The 12,139-nt window shown below is 58.2% G+C and overlaps 1 protein-coding gene across 1 annotated transcript; it reads right to left on the minus strand.

Moving 5' to 3' along the window:
- Positions 1 to 8,007: 8,007 nt before the first annotated feature.
- Positions 8,008 to 9,917, minus strand: LOC106750243. The gene is made up of 4 exons (XM_014630447.1): positions 9,879 to 9,917; positions 9,460 to 9,735; positions 9,236 to 9,345; positions 8,008 to 8,353 (listed from the first exon to the last, which is right to left on the minus strand). The coding sequence occupies exons 1-4, from the start codon at positions 9,915 to 9,917 to the stop codon at positions 8,008 to 8,010; spliced, it is 771 nt and encodes a 256-aa protein (XP_014485933.1).
- Positions 9,918 to 12,139: the final 2,222 nt, after the last annotated feature.

Here is a 12,139-nt window from a genome sequence, read left to right on the forward strand (position 1 = left end):
CACGACGGTACCAGGCACTGCTCAGGCGCGAGATAGAGAAACGCACTCAACGTACCGAGGAACTCTACACGCACTATGAGACGGAGGTGCTCACGAAGATGCGCCGTGCGGGCGGTTTTACCGAGGACGAACGATTGACGCAGTTATATGAGAACATGCTGCCGGAATACCAGCTATACATTCGGATCGCCGAAGTCCCAACCATACGGGAATTACGACTCCGCGCGCTGGAATTCGAGCGAATTCAGCAGACACGCAGACAACGCAGCACCGCCGAGGGTTCTCGGGCACCGCCCGTTGCCGCGACCGCATACGGCCGGGAAAATTGTTGCTGGCTTTGCAAGCAGTGCGGACATACACGCCTGCAGTGCAGAAGGCCGCCGCGTAAATTCTGCGCGCACTGTGGGAAGGACAGTACGTTCACAAAGGACTGTCATCTCTCGCCGGGAAACGCCGTGAGGGCCGGCGCCGTATTCGACGACGCTCGGCCCAACCATTAGAGATTAGTTATAATCCGCGACTGCATATAATTGCCGAAATCGACGGCATCCGCGTACCCGCACTGATCGACTTCGGTTCCGAGATCACGTGCATTAACCGCGCTACCGCCGAGTCAACACTTCGTGTACAGAAGATAACCTCGGGCGGCAACCGGGAGATACGCCTCGCGAATGGCGCTACAACAGAGGCCGCCGAAATAGTTCAGATACCTATCCGCTTAGGAAACCGCGTGTACGAGCACCGCTGCCATGTAATGCCCAGGTTGAAGACACCGCTGCTGATCGGGGTCGACCTGTGGGCACGGGCCCAGATCACCTTACCGCCGCCACCAAAGGGCGTACAAGGAAACGCTTTTGTCGTGTGTCTAATGTCAACCGGACTGAAGACGCGTACCGCGACCGAAGAAGCGGAACTCACGGCGTTTCTACAACATAAACTGCAGGCGTTCAAAAAGATAAACGGACCGATCAACCTGGTGTCACACGCTATCCGCCTAAAGGACCCGCGGCACATTAAACAGCGGTATCGGCCTCGAAACCCCGCAATGCAGAGAAGAATTGACGACGAGGTCCACCGGCTGGAGCAAGAGGGAATTATCGAGCCCTCCTGCAGCGCATGGAGCTCCCCGGTGGTCATCGTGCAGAAAAAAAATGGAGAGCCTCGGTTCTGCATTGACTTTCGGCGGTTAAACGAGGTCACCGAACGCGACGCGTACCCGCTATCGCACATCGCCGCCACGTTGGAGAAACTCCAAGGAGCGCACTACCTGACCACCGTCGACCGAAAGCGGGGGTACTGGCAGATCCCTCTCGAGCCAGCAAGCCGACCATTGACTGCATTTACCGTGCCGGGGCGAGGCCTCATGCAGTTCCGGGTTATGCCATTCGTACTGCATTCGGCGCCGGCGACCTTCCAACGGTTGTTAGACCGAATCCTGGGACCGGCCTTGGAGCCGAACGTCTTCGTCTATCTGGACGATATCATCGTGGTCAGCTGGAGCTTCGGCGAGCACCTCCGCCACTTAGAAGAAGTCTTTCGCCGACTACACGCCTCTAACTTACGAATTAACCATGAGAAATGTCGGTTTTGCGTCGACCAGCTAAAATATCTCGGACATCTGGTCGACCGGCAAGGATTGCGCACCGACCCAGAAAAAACTAGTGCCGTTGTCGACTGGCCGACGCCGACCACCGTAAAGCAGGTGCGGTAGTTTCTGGGACTAGCATCGTGGTACCGCCGATTTGTCTCTGGATTCTTCACACTGGCGGCTCCACTGACTCAGCTAACGAAAAAGGGGGTGCCCGATGGCGGTGGGACGAGGCGAAGGAAATCGCGTTCCGCGACATTCAGCGGGTCTTGGTCACCGGTGGTTGCATGCCCTGACTTTATCCGTCGTTTCGTCGTGCAAACGTACGCGAGCACGCACGGCCTCGGCGTCGTTCTGACTCAACATCTCGACGAGGGCGAGCGGGTAATCGCCTATGGGAGTCGCACCCTTTCCGCGGCGGAACGGAATTACAGCGCCACGGAGTTAGAATGTTTGGCCGTTGTATGGGGTATTCGACGAATGCGGGGGTATCTGGAGGTCTATCGATTCACCGTGGTAACCGACTACCAGTCCCTCCGATGGTTACACCGCCTAGAAGCACCGACCGGGAGACTGGCCCGCTGGCTGTTCGAATTACAGCAGTATGAATTTGAGATCCGATACCGACCGGGGTCAGCAAACAAGGTGGCTGATGCGCTCTCTCAGTGCAACGCCGTATGCGCACTGCGGCCGGGCAAGTGCCAGTGGTACGCCAGGGTCCAGCATGGCGTACGCACGGATCCCGCCTCATGGCCAGACTACGCAGTTCGACAGGGCCGACTGTACCGCCACGTGCTGCACAAGCTAGACTTTCGCGAGGTCCCGGCCGAGGAACAATGGAAGGAGTGCGTGCCCCGGGATAAACGGAACGAGATCCTGCATTGTTACCACGACGCCCTCACAGCCGGCCACCTGGGCATCGCAAAAACGTTGAGTCGCATCTCGCAGCGATACTACTGGCCGGGGATGACGCGCGACATCGCCCGGTATGTCCGAGCCTGCACGAATTGTCTCGCATACAAAGCCGTGCAGCGACCACCCGCCGGTCTGCTGCAGAACACCGCGACGAAATATCCGTGGCAGCAAGTCGCGATCGACTTTGTGGGCCCTCTGCCCCGCTCTGCCGCCGGCAGCGCATGGCTATTGACCATGCAAGATTGCTTTTCAAAGTGGGTCGAGCTCTGCCCCCTTTGACGGGCTACCGCCCCGCCGTCGTTAAGAACCTATTGGAACGCATCGTGTACAGTCACGCATGTCCCGAGCGAGTCATTTTTGACAACGGACGACAGTTCAAGTCCCGCCACCTCGCCGAAGTGCTGCGAGGGTTCGGGATCGAACACCGCTCAACCCCCGTGTATACTCCTCAATGTAACCCGGTCGAGCCTGCAAACCAAACCATCAAAACTATGATTGCCTAATACATCCGGCAAGACCAGCGCCGGTGCGACGAACACATCTCGGCATTACAGTTCGCATACGACACCGCAATACAGGAGTCAACCGGGTACACCCCTGCCTTTTTAAATCATGGCCGCGAGCAGCGGATACCACACGAGGGGCAGTCACCGGGATCTGCACCACCGCCACCCGAGGAACACCGCCGACAACTCGAGGAGGTCTTCGAGCTGGTGCGGATAAACCTTGCTCGTGCGTTCCAAAAACAGGCGTACCACTACAACTTGCGACATCAACCCTGGCGACCACGGGTCGGCGAAACGGTTTGGAAACGAGAGCACATGCTCTCGAGTAAGGCAAACGCCGTAAACGCGAAACTCGCGCCTAAATACAGCGGCCCATATACCGTCGCACGTGTTGTTTTTACTGTAATTGTTGATCTTAGGGATCTGCAAGGTCGCCGCGTTCCCCGCATCCACCTCCAGGACCTTAAAGCAATCAACAACAACACGCGTCCGGGGGAAGCAAACACCGAGCTGGGGGGTATATAAGACCAAAAAACAAAGGCTGAAAACGAAGAGTCAGCCATGGTAGTCAGGCTACGAGGCGAGAGTAGAGGATCTGCCAGCTGTGGTGCGACTTGTGTTTGACAAACGACGAGGACGAGCCTCCAGTGCCACCTCGTCCGCCGAGACCAACCGTGTCAGCAATCGGCACCCGCATCCTGCGGTCTTACGCGACCATGTGACGGAAGCGAACGGGAATGCCACAACCGGCATTACCACCGAAACGGCAGTGTCACCGCGACTCCACTCCTCCGCGGCCAACCAACACCCCGGCCTGGACGTCAGGGACCACTCCACGACCACCGTCTCCTCTGAGAGCAACCGGACCGCGACCACCGCCACCGGTCCGGGTGGAGTACGAGCCAGGGAAAATCGCGGAGATTCCCCACTTCGCCGTCCACGTATTGCGGCGATTTTGGCTCACCACCACCGAAGGCTGTTGGACACTCCGGTACACCCAAGAAGGAGACCTCCGCAGCAGCAACAAGGTGCTCCTCTAGACTCGGGACGAGTCAGCACCAGAAGGGGGGGTGATATGACGGCGCACTAGCTCCGTCACCCTCCCCCGCGGCCCGACCGACCATCGGTCGGGTAGTTCATCGTCGCTTTGCGCCATCCTAATCGCTACGACAAGCAAGTGACGCGTTTCCGCCGAAAGCGTGATCACGTGCGTGTCAACAAACATAAACCAGGAGCCTCCGTCAGATATATATTCCGACCGGCGGAGGCCTCGAGACCTGATTCCACCGGAGTCAGTCAAAGCGACACGTTCGCAGGCTACTCCGGATCCCGTCCTCCACCTTACCGAGGAACCGGGGTGGTGTGTTCGCCGCCTCAGCCGCGTGTTCGCGGTCGCATTCAATACTTTTGGCCGGGAAACCGAGACGATGTGTTCGCTGTCTCAGATGCGCGTTCACAGCCGCACCCGACATCCTACCCACATTGCCGAGAAACCGAGACAGTGTGTTCGCCGTCCCAGCTACGCGTACTCAGCCGCACTCGCCATCCTGGGGCGACCCTGTTTCCACCGAGAGTTCCCGGTTCTCCGCCGGCCTACGACCGAAAGAACTGCGGCACAACAAGTCCGGGGTGGCGCCTTTGCTGTCTCCACCAATTATTCTCAATCACGTCACCGCCACATGATCTCGGCTCGACACGCCACCTTACGGAAAGGGACACCGTGTCCCTAGCGATACCGGAACCGGGTTGCATTTGGGCAACCAAGTGAGCAAACCTTAGTCTATAAGATCCGGGGGAAGGCGCGAGTCGCAACGAAGAAGTTGGCGGGCAAGGGGGTGGCGCCTTCGCCGTCTTTGCCGTGGGTTCTCGGCCCCTATTTTACTAGTGAAACCAACCGTTTGTTGTTTTACGACGCGAATCTCCGCATGCTACCGATGTAGCGGTCCCCATGGGATATTTGCGACATTGTGAAAGTGGGATCTCCCAAGTGCCGCACCGTTCCGACCCGTGGGGCCTCTGGGTCGAGGGAGTGCACCCGTGCCTCGGGCCACCTGCGTGTGGTCACCTATTGCACTTTCGGCGACAAAATTAAAGGCATCGAAAAAGCATCGCGGGGCCTTTAAAGGCGATCTTTTTAGTAATCGGGCGACTCGTAAACACCGCGCCCGCTCCCCTGGCCGCGTCTGATCCTAATTCGCGACACCGCAGACGTAACGCGCCGCGTACCGAAACACGTCCGTCTGATCGCATCACCGTCTCGCCACGGAACTCGAAGAACAGCTGTTCCGTGCAAACCACACAGGCACCTGTCAATAGATACAGCACACCGACAACAGTTTAAAGATCCAACTACATACGCTCATCCATGTTAATTCCGACCGACGAATAAATATATTGTTATACGCTACCAAACTCTCTTCTCTTTAAACGACCGAACCTGGATATCCGGCGAGCCATCCGAGAGCCGCAGACAAATCTCTCGACCGTATCCGAGGACGTTCCCCCGCGAGTTACACAAACTCCTGAGAGGCGGAGTAGGAACGTCGGAAAGCATGAAATAATTACCAGACCGATTTAGTTAATTAAGCCTTAAGCTTCGATATCGACCGAAATCTGGTTTCGCCTTAATCAACAAACGCATAATTAAATAACAAAGCATGCTAGAGACATCGGAACGCTTTGTAATTTGTTAATAAAGCCTAAAGATTCGATATTACCTAAAATCATGTTTCACCTTAAGTAAAGAATGCATATTTTAATAACAAAGCATAGTAGGGCCGTCGGGTCGATTTGTAATTTGTTAACTATGCCTAAATCTTCGATATTAACTGAAATTAGGATTTGCCTTAATTAACAAATGCATAATTTAATAACAAATCATGCTAGAGGCATCGGAACGCTTTGTAATTTGTTAATTAAGCCTAAAGATTCGATATTACCTGAAATCAGGTTTCACCTTAATAAATGCATTATTTAATAACAAAGCATAATAGGGACATCGGACCGATTTGTAATTTGTTAACTAAACCTAGAGCTTCGATATCACCTGAAATCAAGATTTGCTTTATTAAAAAATGCATAATTTAAAAACAAACATTGTTGGGCCGTCGGTCTGATTTATAATTTGTTAATTAGGCCTAAACGAAAGGAAAAATTTTTCCTGTGCGGGACACTTGACGACGTGACTAGGAACATCTTTCCCCTTACGTAAGGAGGAGTGGTGGCCCCAGAACGGGGTGCACCCCGTGAGCGGTTGGACCTTCCAGCCCGATAACGGTCGCCCGAGTCATGGCCGCTCCCCTCCCTCGCGGATCTACAAAAGTACGCCCGCCCCATTCCTTCCCTCCATTTTTGTGTACTCCGGCATGCCTCACCACGGCCGCCTCTAGGATCAGAGAGTGCGTTTTCCCGGCGTTGTCAGCGTTTCGTTCGAAGATCACCGGCGCACCCCACCGTTGCCGGACATCGGCCGCCGCGAAGCATCCGGGACGATGCAAACACCTCCGAAAGTAAAGGAACAAGAGCGGACTTCACCCAATATATCCCCAAAAAGAGCCCCCAGTCGCCAGCGGAACTCCTCATCGATAGGGCCCTAAATTGCCAAGAGTTGTCCGCCTTTGGAATCTGTTGACGTGGACCCCCGGCGTTGGCGGCGTTCCTGAGAACTCGAGTATCACCGGCGCGCCTTCAGTTGCCGATCATCGACAGCCACTGTACACCCGGGTTCTCCCATCTCCGAGGATATCCCCGGCCCGCGTGTGGGTTCTCCCCCTTATAAATTAAAAAATATGCACCCACCTATGTTTTCTAATTCCCTTCGCGACTCCATGGCATCAAATTGCCTTTACCTCCCACGACCCCCTACTCTGTACCTGGACCGCCTGTCATGACACTGAGTGCCTACCAGTATAAGACTAGGGACGTGCCTCCAACTAACCCAGCTACCTTTAAGGCCGGGAGAAACCGTTGCTGTACTCTCCCAGCCACTAGGAGGAGGCGCTCTTAGTCGGTTCTTCTTAACATCTGCGGAGCCCCGAATGTGTGGCGAAGCCACCTACTTCACAGTCCACAGCTGGCGGTCCCTAGAGCACCAAGCTTCGTCACCATAACAAGGTGGCGTCTCGACGACGAAGAGAGAAGAAAGACCTTTCTTTTTGTTAACGCAGGGGAAATGCATTACGCATCCCCCGAACGCATGGAGGGGGTGGGGGGGCTCCGGGGGTATTTGGGATTCCCCTCCCCCTGTAGAGGAACGGGAGGATGTATACACACTAAAAACCCTTCGTATGTCCACCTGGAGCTTATGTGAATTACCCCCAGGCATCACTGTTAGGTATTCTTATGGAGGCCACTCAAACCATCGCGCGTAGCGCTCCGAGCGCGGCCGAGTTTTTACGCCCGGCGGATGTTATGTTTTGCGCTGGGTGGGGGGGCAAAAGCCCCTCCCAGCGCCCCTCCTTTTGAGTCGGGAGGTTTGGGGCGGCCGAGAACGAGACTCCCCGCTCGCTTCCGACCACCTCCCGAATCCCTCTCCCCGGCGCCGCATGGGGGAGAGAGCGACCAAAATCGCCCGCCCACCCACCGCGCCGGGGAAGGGCCTCTCTTGCTCCAGCGTCGCATAACGCGGCGCCGGGACGCCTACCGCGGATGCGGCTGGCCAGCCGCAAAAGAACGGCCCGGGAGACCAAGGCCCCCACTAGCCGGACCCCCCTCGACGAGCCGGCCACCCCGCCAAGCCTTCACAGTTTACGGCTCCTACCCGGGGGCCTGATCATTGCCCTACAGAAGGAGCAGAGGCGGAAGACCCCTCACTCTCTCCCCCCCTGGCTGGAACCGTCATCCTGCCTCTTCAGGAGGCCGGGAGGCAGCGCGCGACAACGCGGCAATCGCAGCGCACATAGCGCCCCCGGCCCGGTGCCCGTCAGGCCGACCCGCTCGCTCGCAGGGGAGGCAATGCGACTCCCCATCGCAATTCCGGGCCACATGGCCCGGACGACCTCACAGATAACACCGGGCCTGCTCCATCTCTGGGCTCGGACACGCCGATTTGACGTGCCCGAAGCCTAGGCAGCCGATGCACTGCAGGGGTCGCGCCTTAAGCAACGCGACCCCCACAATGTCCCAGCCCACACGAATGCGAGCCGTTCTGGCCGCCTTTATCGCGGCGGTCATCGGGGCCCAAATCATGCCAAGGCTCCCCGTCGCCCGCCTGATGTCGCCCACCCGAATCTCTTCGGGTGGGCACCCACCTGCGACCGCAAAAGCCGCCCTTACGTCCCCCGGCGTGACCGAGTAGTCAAGACCGGTCAGCCGGAGGTCCTCCGTCTTGAACGGTATCGTGATCCTAACTTCGGGCGGAACGACCTCGCGCAATCGACGCCCAAGGTTGTCCGACCTAGCCGCACCCCCCGCCCCGTGGAGCTCAATGAGGATCCTTCCGTCGGCAGCCCGCCTCACCGAGTTGCGGTCACCCAGCAACTCGGGGAGGGAAAGAATCTCCTTCGCCCCCCGGAGGACTTCGGCATACGAGGTCACCGGAGGACACCACACCGCCACAGCCGCCGTCCTAGGCGGCCGCGGGAGCCTCCTCCCGTTTTTCCGTCAACCGCCAACACGCCCAGCCAGCGCTCAAGGGGGGCATCAACCGGGAGTGCGGTGGGAACAGCAGTTCCTGCCGCAAACTCAACCTCCGAGTGCGCCGCGGGTCCAAAACTCCGACGCCCCCCACTCCGCCTCCGCAGCCCGACACCCTAGTCCCCTGTGGGCCTTCCCCGCTCACAGGACGTTGTCCCGGAAACCCCCGTCAAAGCTGGCCGATCCTCCGGCGCCCCCGGCAGAAGACCGGGAGCTCCCTTCTTCTTCCGTCGCGGAGGTGGGACACTCACCCCATTCTCCGCGGTCACCTCTTCGGAACCCCCCTACCACCGAGCGGAGGCCAATCCCTAGCCGCCAGCGCAGGCGGGTCCAACTCCCTCAAAGGCGGGGGGGAGGGCACACCGCCACTCCCCAGCGTCTTCAACTCCTCGTTTTCCCTCAGGAGGCGGGCATTCTTGACCTACAAGCCGAGAACCCGCTCCCCGAGGAAATCCAATTCCTTAAGCTCCTCGCGGAGCTTATTACGCTCTTAAGTGATGGTGTCATTGGACGCCCTCACAACCTCTAACTCCCTGGGCTCCTCTTGGAGCCGATCCTTTTCTTTGGCGAGGACGTCATTACACGCCCTCACCTTTTCCATTTCGGCCACTTCAAGGTCACTATCTCCATCTCGGCTTTATCTCTGGCCTCCTTCACGACCCAGGTCTGGCCTATATTACTCGTCTGAGAAGCTATCTTTTCCTAATATTTGACGACCCTCAGCGCCTCCTTCAGCATCCAAATGACCTTGGAGTCGCCGAGGGCCCTCGGCAAGCCAGGCTTCCGGACCATCCTGGAGACTCGCGCCAATCACACCTTAATTTTCTTGAGATAACGGAGCTCCGTCATCTCCAGGATTTCTGTCTTTAACAGGGCGTCACACCTGCCTTGGCTTCGGAGCACCCTAATGTGCTCCGCGGGTGACGGCCCCTGTACCACATTCTCCATACTAGAGTCCAAACCCGGGTCTGACCATCCAAGCTCGGGCTCCTTGTCCCTGAGACGGGCTTTCTCGGCCTCCCGAAGGACACGACTCTTCAGGCCCATCCATATTTGGGCGCAAGTCTCCGAGCCCCCTTTTTGAGGGCATCTCTGCAAACCCCACCATTCATCTGGCCAGCGCAGGCGGTATAGGCCACAATGGCCTCTGTTAACGAGGTGTCCTCCCCAGCCTTCAGGAAGGTCGAAGTCCGCCTATACTACACGGCGGCGTGCCGCGCCAAAAGGCGGAATACCCAACCCTCCTCCTCAACTCTGGCGGGGCTCGGTGACATGGACCTTCCGGAACTACCAAGATCCTACGCCTTCTCGCCCGTGGTCCCACAGATAGTGGTATCTGTGGAAGCCCTCTAGCTCACCGATGGAGGCGCACATGCGCCACCCCCATCGCCCTCAGCGATAACAATATCAGTGGCGTAGCTCGCCGGCAACTCCGCCTCCCGCCCGTCGCATAATGACGACGAGGAGGAGGCCGGGACCCTACCCCTTTTACCACCGGTTCCGAAGCCTCCGAGAGCGCCGGACTTCCTTTTCTTATTGGAACCTTTAATGTTAGGTTTTTTCTTACACGGTTTCTCTTCCGGGGGGAACTCTTTTATCGGTGGCTCTCCAGTTCCTAGACCGGTGGCACCCAAGCCTAACGGGCCCGGTCAGCCTAAGGAAGGGAGCTTTTAGGGCGGCTCCCACTCGCCCGTACCAGGGATCCTTCCTCAGTTGAGCATTTGACGGCGCTACCCCACACCGGGGTGGAACTACTCCACTTCCGGAACCCCAGCGCCTTTTGGTCCGCGCCCGCTCATTCCCCCCCGGAGGGAGTTATTCACGGGTACCCAACATATCTGTTGGGCGTTCCCTTATTCGCCACCTAGGGACGCGCTCGATCGCGGAGGCATAACCGCGCCCCGACTTGTAAACCGGAATGCCCGGGAGAGGCTTTCCCACCTCGTCGCTAGGACTCCCGTCCCCCCGACCGTGGGAGTGGTGCCAACACGTTTTTGAACACCTCAAGAACCACGGCCGGTGGGCCACGTACTAGCATCACCGTGTACCCAGCAACCAAGCTGAGCGAGTTTTTTTTACGTGGACATTCTCAGCCGCCATATTTACGAGTGACCACCCGGAAGACCGGTGGTCCTTCAGCGGCCTTGCCCTCCAGAGGGAGCGCATATACCTTTTTCCGGGGGCGGGGGGAGGGGACAAGGTTATTTCCATCCCCAGACCCTCCCGACGAGCATAAGGCTCAAGTCGGTCGGGTTCCTCCTACCACGTAAAAATAGTGGGGCCTGGTGTTCGGCACCACCTTGAGGAGCTGGTGGTCTTCCCCCACCTCGCGTTTTTGGCCGTCTTCCCTGGGGGAGGAGCCACTGGCTCCCCCCCCCCCATCTTGCGCGTTGTTCCGCGCAGTGGAAGTGACAGCCCCAGGGGTCGGCCGAAACCTGCACCGATTACCACTCCATTCCGGAGTTATCCGACTTCCAGTCCTGAGTCGGGCTGGAAGTACGTGCAGCTCTGGAAGTCTCCTCAACAACGCCCTGTGTGTCCGGGATAACGATTACGTCATCACCACCGGATACACACGGCACCTCCTCTGCGGAGGGTGGAGTGGGCAACACGGCCCCCATCTCCTTCTCCGCGGGAGGGATATTGCTCTCCCTCGTGGGGGCTCTGGCGTCCCCCTGGCGGGCGATGTCGGTGGGAACCTTCTGCTCCCTCCGCCCTACACCCTTCCTCTCCCTGCGGGCTCCCTCCTCCCGCGTTTTCAGGCCCACCGTCTGGCAGGATGAGCCGCCCATGCGCTGACCCAAGTTACGCCCCGTCTGCGCACAGACCAGGCAGTGGGCTCGCGGGCGACGTGCCTCATTTGGCCGCACCTGTAGCAGCTTGAGCTGTTGTCCACGCGACCAGGGCACGACGCCCGCACATGGCCGTATCGCCAACATCCATGGCACTGGAGAGGGCGAGCGGGCAAACGCTTAACTTTCCCAAGTGACCAGACAATCCTTACCTTCCTGACCGCCAGTAGCTTGCTGGCGGCCGCCTGGGGGACCCTAACCCTAATGGCCCCCAGGCCATTCTACGCCCGGCGCAGGGGTCCTAAAACCACCTGGCCGGGCATGCACCCGCTCGCCTCGGCGATCGCCGGAGCAATCATGTCGAGAGTCACCCCGTTATCCAACGAGATAACTCTCAAATCCACTGTACGCTGGGGGCGACCAACCGTCGCATCCCAGTAGACGTGGGCGGTCTTTAATTCCTCGCGGGGCGGTCTTCTATTCCTCGCGTCTCTCGCGAGGCGATCCACTTTCTCCTCGCCGCCGGGAACGGGAACCTCCATAAAAAGGGACCCCGTTATTTCCCGGCGGAAGGGCACGCCCGGAATATCAAACTCTTTGATATCGACGTATTCCCGGGCGTGCGCCATAAATTCCCTGTATCCGCACCAGTGCCGGCACGTAATGGCGACCACAGACGCGGATTTGTCAAGCTTCTTTTTGCC

Source organism: Dinoponera quadriceps, unplaced genomic scaffold (genome assembly GCF_001313825.1).
Source record: "Dinoponera quadriceps isolate SergipeBrazil2010 unplaced genomic scaffold, ASM131382v1 scaffold359, whole genome shotgun sequence".
NCBI lineage: Eukaryota > Metazoa > Arthropoda > Insecta > Hymenoptera > Formicidae > Dinoponera > Dinoponera quadriceps.

Coding starts and splice junctions, on each gene's coding strand:
- LOC106750243 (XM_014630447.1), bottom strand. CDS start 9,917: ATGTCACCGAGCCCCGCCAGAGTTGAGGAGGAGGGTTGG. Junction 9,736..9,878: donor GAGTTGAGGAGGAGGGTTGG/GTATTCCGCCTT, acceptor TGGGGTTTGCAG/AGATGCCCTCAAAAAGGGGG. Junction 8,354..9,235: donor AAGTGGCCGAAATGGAAAAG/GTGAGGGCGTGT, acceptor GCCCGAAGTTAG/GATCACGATACCGTTCAAGA.